The 15,548-nt window shown below is 36.7% G+C and overlaps 1 protein-coding gene across 1 annotated transcript in view; it reads left to right on the top strand.

Annotated features, from left to right (window-relative positions):
* The window catches only part of COL24A1 (collagen type XXIV alpha 1 chain), a 146,641-nt gene that overhangs the window by 62,617 nt on the left and 68,476 nt on the right, over positions 1–15,548 (top strand). Inside the window, exons 19-22 of the mRNA XM_062581626.1 lie at positions 739–792; positions 7,980–8,033; positions 12,265–12,318; positions 13,683–13,727. Coding sequence (XP_062437610.1) covers positions 739–792; positions 7,980–8,033; positions 12,265–12,318; positions 13,683–13,727 — 207 coding nt within the window. The remainder of the gene's footprint in view (positions 1–738; positions 793–7,979; positions 8,034–12,264; positions 12,319–13,682; positions 13,728–15,548) is intronic.

Genomic DNA, 15,548 nt, shown 5'->3' with positions numbered 1-15,548 from the left:
TCCTAGGAAGCGGTGGACTTGAATCACAAATTGAATGTGAACAGTTTCTTCGCTTTCATTAAAATGAGATATGAGATCTCAGTTCTACAAGTAACGTGTTCAACTTTGCAGAAATGAGCAAACAATTATATTAAAAATATAAGCTTTTCCAACTTAGGCTTGAATTTTACGTAAGGAGCACACAGTTACGGCAGTAGCAGCAGCAGCAACAAAGGTTTAAAAATGTGGAAGAGCAGATACAATTTAGAGAAATATTTTGGTCAGTTTTTTAGGTGTGTCAGTGTTTGTGTATATGGAGTCATTACAACATGTGGATGGGGCCCAATTAAATTCTTTAGCTAAGAATGGCCAGCTAAGATATGTTGGTAAGTATGTAAGCCACTACTCAGAACAGTTACTTTCTGACCTTTTAAATAATTTACAATTTTTTGTTACGAAGGCAGCCATATGTTTCAGATTTGTCATTTATACAAATATTTGGGCTATCCCAAACCTCCCAGTTTTATTTAGATAAAACTAATTTGCATTTTATTCATTGTGACTTCAGTGAGATATGAAGAAGAATGAGTCTTAATTTAATCCAAAGAGAAGTAATATAAAATTTCCTATTTAATAGAAAAGTCAGCTCAACTGTTTTGTTGGTTTCCTTTTTGGTAATTTTTTGAAATCTTAATTAGAGTTTGTGGTTTAAAAAATTTAATTTGTTATCAAATACCTAATAGCTTGGATTCTTTTAAGGGAAAGATTGGAGATCCTGGATCACCTGGGCCATTGGGTCCTCCAGGTCCTGAGGTAAGAAATTGCTTGATTAAATATAAACGGAATGTCATTTACTTTTAAATCATAAAAATCAGTCAAATGGGTTTGTTTAACAAATATTGTTATCTTAGTTAAATCAGAGAGTACTTTTTAATCTAGTCATATCCTAGGCCAGTGGATTAATTTTTCTCCTTAAGGTACAAAAGATTTAGCTCATAATTTTTAAAGCAAGTTATTACTGTATATAGGATCCTTGAGTACAGCAGAAGTGCCTCATTTTCATATGCAATTAGGATCAGTTCTCATGTGAATCCAGGTGTTGCAGGGATTACCCCCATCATGTGGTTTCTCAGACCCACTGCCCTTCATGAATGCCACAATATGTTTACAAACAGAGTTTCCAAGCCTAGCTGAATATTTCTCTTACAAAATAATTTTAATTTGAAGGAATGCAAAGAATAGACACCATGACATCCTTAAGCACTGGGGAGAAATTCACTGCTCAGAGCTAATATCTTCAGTGCAGATGTGGATGGGAAAACTTTCCTGAAAAGCTCCGATCAGGGGTGTGGAATTACTTCAGGCTTTGGAAAGCAAATGAAGTGTTTCTGGGTAGGTGATCAAAGCATGAGTGACCAGGTGTTTTTCTTTGAATATTTGACTGCAAAATGTCAGTTTTAAAACTACAATGCAATGCATCCCATAGCTTTACTCACGAAAGCCAAACTCTTATGAAATAAAATAAGTTTTGCCTGTCCTATGTGCACACATAAAAACCTAAAAACATGGTCACCATATGGTAAAATGCAGAAATGTAAGAGAGGCAGAACAGCTGTATACCAGAATCTTGAAGAAATTGGAAATTCCAGAAGTTTTTTGATAGAAGGAAGAAAAAATATCTACTTAAACTTGAAGATTGTGTCTTATTTTCCCTGTTATTTTATACCTTTAAAAAGTAGTTAATTATTACTGCCAGGAGCTGGCTAGACTCAACTGGATATATGAGATATGAGCAGTTACTGCAGTTTTTTATACAAGATTCTGCCGGTATATCTCTAATCATATGTCTTTCAAGAACTCCAAAAACAGGCAGCCAGCAGGTCAAACAGCTGTTTTCCCTGTTCCTCTTTTGCTACCTGAGTGCTCAGACTTCTTGTGACCCCATGTAGAAAATGGAAATGTTAAATTCTGTGCTATATGTTTTCTTTTTATGCTTTTGTAAATACCCATTATAGACTCTAGAATTCTAGTGAATAGTTTAATCTGAAGAGAGTAATGTGAAGGTGGTACGGACATGACAACCTATATGCATTTCAGGAAAGGTGGGTGGTGGTGGTTGTTGTTTACAAACAAACAAACAAAAAACAGCATTATGATTTGTTGCCACTGTTGCCCAGTAGCAGAACCTGTCAAATACTACTTCAAACTAGCTTCTCCTGTTGTCCAAAACTGTGGGATTTACAAATGATTTACAAAAGAGTGGGATGTACAAATGTGCCCACATCCCAGATTCAAGCTGTTGATTCAGGTAGGTGTGAAATAAGTAACCGTGGATCTTCTGAGCCAATTGTGGTTCCAGGTTTTTGTGTTTTGGGTTTTTTTTTTTTCCTCACATGGGTTTTCCTATATGAAGAATGAGCAGTCCCATTCGTGATTCTCTTCCTATATGGACTGCTGTAAATCAGGCATTACTGTGGCTGAAGTCTATAACTCCTCTGCACAGAAAAGCAGGAGCAGGCCCAGCGCACTCCATTTGTTCTCCAAAGTTTTGGCTTTTTAGATGCAGTTCAGTGGTGAATTGTTTCCCAGATCTTTCCCCTGCAGCTGCGTATCAGAGGTACATCAGGTCGGAGCTGAAATAAGCCACCCACTCGTAGCAAAGCTGTGTAGGGAATAGCAGTGCTGACCAGCAGAGGTGTAAGGAGGGGCTGTAGCATGCTTGGCTGCCACATGTGGTTTTTTGCAGTGCAGAGGTCCTGCAGCATCAAGCCACGTTCTCTTCTAGCCGCAGAGCTGGGGACTGTCACATGCTGGAGTGCTTGCTGCTCACAAAGCACAGGGTATCAACAAGCCCTTTGCAGTGTGTGTTCTTGATCAGTTTACAAGCTTTCCTGCCTTGTCATGGCATCTAAAAATGAACATCCAAATTTACAATGTTCTAGAGATTAATTTTATTGATATCGCTTCTAGAAAGTGCTGGTCTAAGTGTTTTAACCCCACATCTGCGTATTATGCATACTGAAGTTAAGTATGTAATGGATATTCTAAGATGAATGAAATTAGAATAGGTTTTAACGAGCATGTATCTATAAAATTTTGCTTATAGGTAAATTTTGCTCTAGGAATCTCATTTAATTATCCCCAAAGAATAGGGATGATAGTTTCCTTCAGACGTGACTTCAGATGTACTCTGAGTATTATAAATAGTTTTCATCTGGAGCAGAGGGAGTATTAGTCATCATCTTCAATAGAACCTTATTTCATCTGCAGATTATTTTGATTTGAAGTATTTAGCTCATTCTTTCAGGAAGGTACTCATATGGGATTCAGCTGCTGTATGTTTCATGCTCGAGGCAATAAATAGCATTACAAAGAAAAAGGATATGTTCATATGATAGTAAACAGTCAAAAAGATGCATTTTTTGGAAGTGAATCATTGACTACTTTTAAATTCTTTGTTTCAAAAGAAAAATTTTTTTGGTGTGCTTTATCTTATCACGTGATGCTTTGAGGCTGTGTAAACAATGCCATGAATGCAATAGCCTTTTCAGTATTAAATCAAATATTTTATTTGATAAGTTCGATAAGTTAACGTATAAATAACTTGGAGGTCATACAGAAATAAGGACAGTTTTGCAGCTGAATTACTTGCATGCTTTGGCATATGTCAAGAACTGTTCTGATGTTAGAAAGCCTGATACTTTCTGCTTGCCTTTGCATAGAATCTTTAGTTCTTTCAAACTTGGCATAAGCACCTCTTTCTGATCTTTTTTTAAAAATAAATATGCACTAATTTTGGAGAAATATTCAAATTACCTTTCTAATAATGTTGAGAAAATGGCTTCTTCAGCTGACCCTCCAGTGTAGTTTTTCTTCAGAGTGATTCTGACAGTTCAGTCTGCTCCTCCTAGGTTCTAGTGTGTTTTCACAGACCTCCATAGATATTTTGCATTGGATTTGTATTCTTGTGGGTTTTCCTTTCTCAGATAGAGCTATATGAGACCTCATAGAGAGATATGAGAGAGAGAATACTTTTTTTTTTTTTTTGAATTAAATTGTGTCTCTGCAGAGCTTGTCCTTTCAGAAGGATGGTAAACGCTTACTTGAGAATGAGAATCTCTCATTTGCTTGATCTAGGGAGACTGTAGTTTTATGCAGAGATCTTCCTTTAGATATTTCCTTTTATAAAAAAAGCTTTAATAGAGCTTCTTGTTGAAATTCAGAGGCTGCATTTAGTCAGTACCACTTGTGAAAATTCATTCTGTATTCTCATTCAAATGAAACATTGCATGTAACGAAATGAAATCATTTGTGAGCAGGGAAACTTGGCAACTGAAGGGACTATCACAGTTCCTGGAGAGGTTTTTGATCTGTGCTGCCCTTGCACAGAGCTCCCTTCCCAGCCCTGCTGAGGATGACTGGGGAGCGACACAGGGAGCTAGAGGGCACGAGGGCCAGTGCTTAGTAGCAATGCTGGCGTAGGTCTTGTGGAAAACTCTTGTAGCAAGTTGGATTCCACAAATGCAAGGGAGTTCCTGGTGGAAACAGAGTGTGTGTTCCAGACATCTCAATAGCCTGTTATTAGTCTTGCCTATTAGCAGCCACATGGAAAACAAGCAAAAGAAAAGCAGTAGCCTTTGCAGATCTGCCATCTCTGTGAGGATCTACTTCAGTGCTAAAAGGCACGCACTGGCACAGTAGCAACCCGTTGGTCTCTGCAGGGTTTTGTTATTTGTTGTATAGATAAATGGGACCAAAATATTATATTATTTATTTCTTTATGAAACACATTTCATGTGTAAATGCATTCAGCACAAAAATCAATGCTTTCATAGTAAGATTAAATCACCTATATTTTGAGATAGCTGGCACTTCAGTGATTTTTTGATGCTGCTTCTTATAAGATTAAACTAAGTGAACTCTAAAGTGCTTCGTTGGCAAAAGGCCATGTTTGCTGCAAGATTTTGAAAAATACTGTAACCTACTAGCTGCCAGGCTCCAGGCTGATGACAAAGTCCAGGATCTACCCTCTACATTTCCTTAGAAGAAATCATAATACCTACTAATATTTTATTCTGAAGGGTCTCAGCTGAAAATTACATATTACAGCTGGAAGCTACACATTGATTTCCTGACCTTACCCTTTATGCAAGAATAAAGATTTTGTGTTTTATTCTGGAGTGGCTTTATGGGAAATTGGCTGCTGAACAGCTCTTTGCAAATTCGTATACCATGGTACTGCTTTATAATTTGAATGGCAAACACATTTGCTGAGCTGTTTTTAAAACTCCTTTCTGGTTCGTTCATTTGCTTGAATTGTCTTATATGACACCATTATGTCATGGGCTATTGATGTGAGAACATCTTGGAAACTGTTGTAGGACTGCCACAGCATCTACGTTATCTCTGTAGGTAGTGCTCAAGAGAAAAAAAAACTAAAATAGGCATATAGCAAAGAAAAACAATGAGATTTTAAACATATAGCTTGCTAAGATTGGTGCTTTCTGGCTGATAGCCCTCTTGTATCGTAAGACCTTGCTTGAAATAGCAGCGTTTCCAAATGTAACGATTGTTCTGACTCATTGTGATTGTCAACACTTACATCTCATAGTCCTTACTGAATGCCTTCTGGAAGTATTTATGCAAATAAATAAGATGAATTCCCTTATAAAAATATAGGAGTCTGTCTAAGTAGACATTTTCCTTGAAAAATATTTTCTGGAATGCTTATTAACATATGAGAAACTGTCTCTGTGTCATATTTAGTGCATTTTCCCACATTTGAAAATTATAAAGATATATAGATGTAAAGTATCCCCCACCTTCAATTATTTAATGCTTGTAAACTCAGCAAATTTAAGAATATGAAAGGATGTCTTAGCAACTTCCATAGTATTGACCTAACTGCAGTGCAGTTCAGTAGGTAAGTTTGGTCAGGATTTTTAAAAAACTTCTTAAAAACTCTTTACAAATGTGGGCTGATATAAATGATGTAATTTAGGTAACAGTCTGGATGCTTTTGTCACCTGTGAATAATAAGCCATGTGCCATCTAGAGGCATGTTGGAGTTCTTGCAAAAATCTGCTAGTAATTACTGGTTGGTTGCAAAAAGAAATGATCATTTTGATGTTTTTGTGAAGTGCAGCATGTTAAGGTGGCTTCAGTTATTCTGAAAATTGAGCTGAATTCTTTTACCACTTACTATTGGATTTTCTTTAGCATTTATTAGTATTCAGGTAATAACATTGAAGATTATTTAAAGCAATCATGATTGTTTTGTATCTTTTGTACATTTTTTAGGTTTATTAAACACATCTAACAATATCTGCATCCTGTTTACCTATTTATCCTGTTTAACTCTATTTGCATCCGCTTAAGAACAATTTACAAGGATTAAGCAGAAGAAGGTCCATCAGCTAAGAACAGTGATGCCCTAAATATACTTTCTTCTTTTATTACAATGTGACAGCTGTACTATTCTACTTACGAGGAAGTAATGTTTTCTTATAAATCTCTTGCTTTATTCTGACTTCACTTTACCATTCTGGTGAGTGTTTTGTGATTAGTATCAGCCAATTCTTAATAATCTTTAAAAATGCTTATCAGCTGAATTTCAAACTTAGTTGTTTTGGGAGAGCAGAGTGCCGCTAACTATATTCCGCCCTAGTGAGACAATTTCACGTGCCCTTCTCATGCTTGACGAAACTAAAAATGACTCCTGAAGCTTTACTGTTGACATATTAGCCTGCAGTATGGAGGAGTGCCAGAGGGAATTTCAGGCTGGAAGTTCTATATGAAATCTTCTTTAAAGTCTTTTGAATCTGTATGGTGCTTTTACTTCCATAACTGTACAAGTATGCATGCAAAGAATGATATTTCTAATTTTCTCTTTTAATGATTTTCTGTTAAGGAAAAAGGTTACTAGTGTTTACTAGTGTTGGGCATAGGATGTGCACAGATCTGGTAACAAATATTTTACTTGGAGCAGAACTTTTCAGCAACAGTTTTTTTCTATTTTCATATAGACATTTTTAATGAATTTAAAAGGTTATAAAAACAACAAAGCAAAATACTGTGCTGGCAGGTGACTGAGTGACGCCTATGCTAATTAAAGAGTTGGAGTTACTTGTGCTTTACTTTATCTTACAAATATAAAGATTATACTGTTCAGAGAGTGTTTATGAAATTTAACTCACTAATGTATATATTTCATGCTGGTTAGCAGCATCATTTTTGCTTCCTTAAAATAAATTAATTCCTTGTAAAGCAGTCTACTTGTAGCAGTGGATTTCTCTGACACGGAAGTATCTCCATGGTGTCCCACTCAGTGCCTATAGGCCAGATAGTTTTAGGTGATAATTTTAGATTTTTTTTTTTCATATTCAGTTTGTTCTTTACCAACAACTGAACCTATAGCACACACTATTTCACAGTGGCTTTTTTTGAATGATATTATATGCCACTGACCTTCCTTTACTACCAGCCAGAATTAGATTAGCACCTGCTGATTTGGAGGCAACAGGCTTTCTACCATTTCCTTAATCTTGCAGTCTCCTTAAAGTGAGGCCAAGGATTAAAGAACTTCAGCTCCACGCTAAGCTTTAAGATAAAAAAAAAAAAAAAAAAAAAAAAAAAATTAAATTCATGAGTCCAGGAGCTGGTGCTGGCTGCTTTGTGGGTTATTTGTATATCAAGATCAGTACAATGGTTTAATTGCAAATGTTGTTTAGTGGATAAAGTGTCTCATGTTAAGAGAAATGAAATCCATACTGACATCTGCTAAATTGAGTTTAATGAAAGCTGCCTAAAATCTGTTACTTATCCAAGTCCTGTCAGGGGAATTTAATGGACTTTGACATTCTGGGGATGGTAGAACAAATCTGTTTCTTCATTTCTGTGATTCAAATTTGTTAAATTTCTTAAATAAGTGAACAGAATCAAAACAAGTACTTTGGAAACATTCCTACATTACAAATCATTTGTCTGTCTGATTTATTTAGGGTTTTCCGGGAGATATTGGTGTACCTGGAGTGAATGGCCCTGAAGGTCCAAAGGTAAGACTATGTGGGACTTTATTCACAATAACAGTAAACAGTATAAATGTCTAAGGAAAAGCTCTGGAAGATGGGCACTGGCATTATGAGAGAATAGTTTTGTTGTCAGACTATAGGTACTTTACCTCAGGTGTTTATATGAGGAAGTCGGTCTGATGTTTAATACTGTCCACACAGTTATGAGGGGAATTTCTATGTTAGATGGTAGTATGATGGCAAGTCAAGTGCAAGGAAATTTGGACGTAGCACCATGTAGCTAGAAAGCAGTAAATATTTCACCTATATTTAAATAGGAGAAAATGAGTTCCAAATGCATACAGACCTCTATAATCTCACCTGAATAATACATGATATTTTTGAATGAATTTTGAAGGAATTAGTAGCTAAAAATATGGAAAATTTGATTAAATTCACATGCATCTACTAAAGGATGGACTGTGTCAGATTAATTGAGCATCTGTTCTTTAGCAGAGTAACTAATACTTTAAACCAGGCTTAGGCAATGTCAGATATATAAAGTTTTAAATTAAGTTTTGGATAAAAGGACATCTGGGAAATTTTTGTTTAAAATGGAAAAGGTGAAGACCAGTACAAAAAATGTATGCAGGACAGAAATTAACCTATAGGGAGGTGGCTGGGTTGCACCTAAATATTTGACTATTTGTGCTTGAAAGGAAAGTACCAGTGAAGTTCTTCATTTACCGTTCTTAGAACTTTTCTCAAGCATGTCAGAATGAAATTTGTATAAGGAACAAAGTTAAGTATCTTTATATAACCTTAAAAATTATCCTTTGTACCAACTCATCCTGCTTCTGTTACTCCAAACTCGTGTGTGCAGGGGTTAAAACAATAAATACTACTGTAAACTTAGGGCTTCACAGCTGGCAGTAGAAGAAAAGATACTGCCAGGTCTATGAAGGAAGAGCTTGATAAGGCTGTTAGAAATTAAGTGTAATTCTAGAGTGCATCAGGCAGAGTGTTTTGTTAATGCCATTGTACAAAGCACGGGAAGATTTTATCTAAGTAGCACATGTAGTTCCGAGCATTTGTATTCAAGGAAGGCTCAATCAAATGGGTATAGATGGAAAAAAGGCTGTTTGAATGACTGAAACTGAGCAGTGAAATTTTGGGTCAGCTTGCTTAAGAAAAAGCAGAACAGGCAGCTGTAAGTCTTTTGAAAATGGTAAGAATCCCTCTATGCCAAAATTCATCATTCTAGAGATCATCTCAAATAATCCAGTTGCCAAAGCCCTAGTCATGCTCAGTTTTTGCTGCATCTTTGATCTGTGTCAAGATCCTTGTCCTAAAATAGCCTAGACATTAATTTACTAGGGTTGCTGAAAACTCAGTATTTGATGAGGCAAAGGGAAGAAGTTAAGAATGTTTCCAGAGACAGGCATGGACCTTTTCACGCATTTCATTCTCATTTATAGCTTGATTAACTTTTTTTCTTATTTCTACATATGATGTTGGCAGCCTTTTATGAATGATTCTTTGCTGAATGTTGCAGTGGTAATTGCTCCTGTGTTTTTGAGAACAGTGAATTATCAGGGCACCTAGTAAGAGCTTTGGATGAAAGATGATGCCTAGGGAACATAGGAGAGGAGAAATACAGGGGTTCTTGAACTGCAGATCAAATTTAATTATTCAAACTGTTGATACATGAATGCTGTAACAGAGATCTAAACTTGCGACCCAGTTCCTTTGCTTAATGAAATTGTATTATTCTTCACATCCAAAGTGCAAAATTAGATGTTTTTGTTAGAATTGGGTTGATATCTCCAACATACAGTACTGATTTATTGCCTTTTCACCCAAATTCCAGCAAAAAGTGCTAAGAGGTAGTCCACAATGTTTATTTTAGACTCCACTTTCCTTCAATAACAGAAATTAGAAAGCTGAACAAGATTTGGTGGCCTCCAGCACATTTGCATGTAAAGGCAAAAAGTTTAGACCGCCAGCTCTAAGCAGGGAGAATTGGTGGCTTACATTTCAGATGGGGTATTACCAAACTGGAAAAGTTCTTACACTTCTTTCAATACTGACAGAGAAAGGCTGCATAATGCTGGAAATGTTTGGCTTTTAGGATTTCCAGATGTCTTGTGTTGACTGAAGTATTAAAAATTTTCCCTCAACTTCTTTTATATAAGAAAACTACTTTCACTATGCTCTCCTTATACTTTTGTTTTATGCTTCCTCAGAAACAATACCCATTTTAAAAGCCAAGAAGGCACAGTAAACTTCATTTCTTAGCAATTGGCATGAGAGAAATTCAGTCTCATGATGGAAAGTTTAAGCTCTGTGATCATGATCAGCCATCTCTAAAAACGAGCAGCACTTCTAGATTGTCCATTTTCTCCGCATTAGTGCAGTAATCAGTAAATCTGACCTCCCTAAAGTGATGTTCAAAAACTGTATTATGTGATTTGTTCTACCACACATTATTTAGCTTGGAAACCATATTTTAGAAGGTGTTTGATCTTGATCCACTGCTCATTTAAAAAAAAATAAAATAATAAAAAAGACACACATAAAAGAAAAAAAAAACAGAATGTTTTTGCTTTGAGAAGCTCTGAAATAATTTTCTGTTTGTTTCCTATGTTATTCTTGTAAGTATTTCTGTTCTGCAACCAAGAAAAGTGAGAGGAAAAGACAGACATATTCTGACTACAGCACTAGTTTTTCCAGCAACATTTGTTGTACTGTGGAAGTAGTTGAGAACTTCCTTCTTCTGCTAATTGGTGTTTTGTTTGGCTAATGTATTTAATACTAGTGGCTATTAGGAGTTCCAAGAGTCCTGGAAGGGATAGTCAGCTGGAAAGTTATATGTGTGTGAAATGCGGAGTACCCCCATTTGCCGATTCCCCCAGATTCTTTCCAGACGTTCTGGCACACCTCTAGCACTGCCTTTTGTTTTTTTGTTGTTTGCCTGAAAGCTCAAAGTAGAGATGGAAGGTTTGTTTAGTCTTAATATCCATTCTAAAGTCTGGGACTTTTTTCCAGATCCAAGTTCAGTGTAAGGGTGCATGCAGTAGCAGTGTTGCTAACATTTCCGTTGTGCAGCTGCATTATACTGTAAACCATATCTCTTACTGTGTTTTGCAATGAACCTACAGTTCTGTCAAAGAAAAAATTTCCTGACTAACTACACAGGAAAACAATTTAGGTAGTGCTACTCAAAGCCTTCTTGTTGCTTTTGCAGTGGCATGTCATGCTGCAGTTCGCTACCTCAAGCTTTTGTAGACTGTGATGGGCTCATTGATGAAACTCTGTACCTCGAGGTGGCTGCTCCCATTTTCTCTTCCATTTTACTTAGTACACTAAGTAGGCTGTTACTGGACCAATGCCTGCGCCTTCAGTCTAGACTTCAGCTTAATTAGTAAGCAATTAATAAGACTTACACTTGAAACTTTCCCACCATCTCTTTCTTCAGAGGCTAATCATATCTCTCCTAAATGGCAATTTCTTTGTTCTTATTGCTTTATCTGTTATTGCTAAGCTTAGCTTTCCCAGAACATTAATAATATGTTTACACAGATTTTTTTTTTCTTTGTCCTATGTCAGTTCAACTGCTTTTCCTAATTAGTGCCATGGTAATTTGGATGACTGAGATTTTTGACACACTGCTAGCTGCTAAGTCATTTTAAGAGAGTTTTGGAAATGTTACTGTAAGCAGATGTGAAAACTTGGAGTTGGCAGAAGCTAAAGTTCTTTATCTCTGAGATGCTGAGTATAATCCTGACGGAGAAGTAAGGACTGAAAATCACAAGTAGGTCTGGACAAACCGGTAGTCTAAATTCACTTTTTAGTTTGTTTCCATTGCAACATTATCATCAACTCTTATCCTATAAATTTCCTAAATCAAAGATCTATGAGAGTTGTGTTGATTCTACTTTAATCTTAATGTGATGGCAGCATGTTTTATGTTTTCCTAGAAGAGCAACTGTTCCTTCTCAGATCCAATTTTTTATTTCCTTTTAAAAGAATGAAAGGAAGAAAGTCTTAGAACACTAAGAATCTTACAAAATTTAAACTATATAGATTTTTCTAACATATGTTAGAAAACTATTGCTATATCTACTCATGATTTCCTAGGGGAAAAGAACAATAGTAAGTAATGAGTCTGCTTCCTCAGTTTTCAGTTTCTGTCCAGGTTTGTAATAGGAAAGATGTTAGGCCAACATGACACTTACTTGATGTAAGGGCTCACTCTCGTTGTTTTGATGCTTAGGGACTTCTTGGTGACCGAGGGCCTCCAGGACCACCAGGCCCCAGAGGAGCTGAGGTAAGATGAAAAAGTTACCTAACCAACAGATTACTTTTGAAAATAAAAGCTAGGGGAGGTTGTTAGATGGTAATGGTTAGGTAGTTACAGTGTTGTCATGTAAGATTTCAAGTTTGTTGCATTTTGGCAAATGCTGCGTAGAGCTTTTAGCAGTGTTGTGGGGCTTTATTTCTGTAATCTCAGTGGGAACCCAAAGAGACTGGGTCCAATCTTGCACAGGGTTTTTAATTAAAGTGTGGCTGGGATAGGGAGAGGAGAAAAAGTATGTGTGAATTTAATTATGATGTCCTAGCTCTATTTAAGTAAATGGTGAGACCCCTGTTAAGTGAAGGGGGAGGAAGGCAGCTTTGCAGCTTATAGATTTATTAAGTATTCCTAATTTATTACCATAAAATTAAAATCTCGTGTCTTTCATGCTAAAATAATTAATTTTAGAAATCATTTAATCAATGAATCTGAGAATAGTGCTTTGGATTTCTAAGTAGCTTGCTTAATTATGATCTTTTATGACAGATTTTGAGTGACTGAAGGCCAACAGTATCAAAATGATCTGTTTAGTTAGAAGTCAGGAAGCTGCAGATAGGGTTTCTCAATTCCTTTGTTTCGTATTGCTTGTAATTGAAAAGGTTGTGTACTGCTTCCTCCAAAAGCCAAAGCAAATCTTCCATATTGAGAAGGATCAGTGAACCATAAAATGATCACAGCATGACATCCTGACACAGCGTTGATACAAATCCATGCTTTACTATAACTCTATAGTGAGTACCCTGAAGAGTTAACACTATAGTTCCCTGCCATGTATAATTTTTATCAATGCACATTGCAGTGTACACAGTGTCTTATTTCTTCTCCTAAACCTCTGACAATTATGCTACTGGGAATAACAGCCTGACCCCCTAACCGCCTCCACTGCTTGGAAAAGGCAAAACAGCCTGGCTGACTTGATGGCCATGCTGTAACCACAGAGAGGTGAAAAGCAGGGACACTCCTACTGCTCATATAGTCTTCAAGTATCAAATGCTGCTAGTAGGAAAGTAACCATAGGACGGGCAGATAGAGGGTGACCATCATTGCAGAGCCTCCCCCTGCTCAAAACTGAAAATACTTCTACGAAAAAATGTGTACCAACCGTTCAACAGCCTTTCTGGCTGTCTCTAGCAGGTGCATAGGGCATGGCTTTCCAACTACTTAATTTAACTGAGGTCAGAATAGTTTATCTCATAATGTTTCCCTCTGACTTAAAGACCTATAAAGACATATATGAACCAAATTTAGGATGGTATCATATATAAAAACAGTCTCTGCAGATTTTCTTTAAAAGTTAGGCTTGATATCAAGGTTATTGAAGTCCTGATTTCTTTTAGGGAGAAGTAGGACCAGTTGGACCTATTGGAGGAGTTGGACCAAGAGTAAGTATAATTAATTTTGCTACTGTAGACTATTTTTCAGCAGAAGAAGAATTCCACAGAATACTGTGAAAAGTGACTGTGTTAAAATGGCAGCTCCTGAATAAGTGCATCTGTTTTCTAAGCACGTGCTCTAAGGAGAGCAGGGGGGAGAAATGGTTTTCCATATGGAGAATTTGGATGAAACCACTACCACTGTTCACAAAAATTTTGGAAAGGAAAAAGATTCGGTAATGAAGTGGTCAGGCTCCTGAGATAGAAGAAACCACAGTTACTTCATAGGATGGAACCAGGTGGTATTGTCAGAGTACTTAAATCAGGGAAGAGAGCATGAGACTCAGTTCAGAGAGAGCAATATAAAGGGCTGATGTTTTAAGAAATCATTCCCGAATTGTAAATTAGTCTAATATCTAATAGTCATCCACTGAATCTGTTAGCTGCTGAAAGCATCTAATGTCTCAAAGCCATTTGTACTGATACATTTTAAAAGATAATTTCACTTCACCAATTTTTTAGTTGTGAAAATACACTACTGCTAAGCTTATTTTGAGGGACTTGAAGCTTATTTTTAGAAAAATTCTAAACTAAAAGTGAGTAATGGCCTACACTACACTAGGAGTGACAGGACTATTGCTAATTTTACTGAAAGCAATATGAACTTCTATTTTCTTCTATTTTTCTTTACTTTATTTGCTATATGGGGAGAAAAATTGTCTTGAGCTTCATTTTGGACAATTTCCCATTTCTTGCATGGACTTTGGGAAGTCTTTCCCCCTGTTTACCAGCTCTAGAATGGATAAAATCCTATGTCATTTTTCCTGTTCATTAGCTCACTTGCCTATATTAAATCAACTAGTCAAAATTAGGAATTCTATCCTGTGTAGATATAATATTAAAAAAAAAAAATCAACATGCGTGGACATGTTTTAAAACAGTTTACTTTTAGCTGAGGAAAAATAAAAAATTTAATAGAATTTCAAAACCCTTTGTGACTCAGTTCAGTATTCAGCTTCATCTGCCTGAATACCTGCCAAGAGCCTCATGGAAATTTTTATTTTGGCTGCCTGATCCATTGTCTCTTCCTTGGTCAGGGCTTCGTGGCTGGACAGCATCTCCCATGTTGTGCAGTGGCAACTGGGAAAGAGGAGCTGCAGAGCAGACCCTACTTTCACATTCTTGTGCATCACCACACATACATGAGCCACCACCAGCTGGTGTCAAAGTGACCCAAGAGGAAAAATTTCTGTGTAACCCAGCAAACTGAAATATTTTTGATCTCTTTGGGGGTCAGTTTGACCTCAGTTAATTTGTTCTTGATTTTTTCTCTGAATGCAGAATGTGTACACCATTGGCATGTCTGATGCCTCCTTAGTTTCTCTAAGCTGTTGAGAGAAGAATGTGGTTGCTGTGTCCAGACATTTTTGAATAGTTTGCTGGCTGACATTCCCTCCTGAAATGAGAGAGAGGAGAGATGGGGCTTTTGTATTTGGTGGGGGACCCTGTCTGGATTTCTTCTTCATCGCAGGACCCACTCTTTTCACCTGGCCTCTGACTCAAGGTATTTCAGAGCTTCAGGCCAATTTTTTTGTACTGCCTCTCAACTCTGTTCCAGCCTCTGCTTGTCCTTGCTTCTTCCCTTCTGCTTGTAATACAGATTGCATGATTACATTGCAGAGAGAGTCCCAGTCACAAAGCTGTTAAATCTGATATAGTTTAGCAGAACTGAGTCAGTCAGCTCTTGAACACATCTGTCTTTTTAAATCTTTCTTGCTTGATTGCAGCTTCACAGTTGTTTGATTTGCATAGTCTTTGTTTCCAGGTTCT

The sequence above is a fragment of the Rhea pennata genome, chromosome 8 (assembly GCF_028389875.1).
Source record: "Rhea pennata isolate bPtePen1 chromosome 8, bPtePen1.pri, whole genome shotgun sequence".
Taxonomy (NCBI): Eukaryota; Metazoa; Chordata; class Aves; order Rheiformes; family Rheidae; genus Rhea; species Rhea pennata.
The sequence above is the reverse complement of the archived record's forward strand: the minus strand, read 5'-3'. Positions and strand labels throughout refer to the sequence as shown.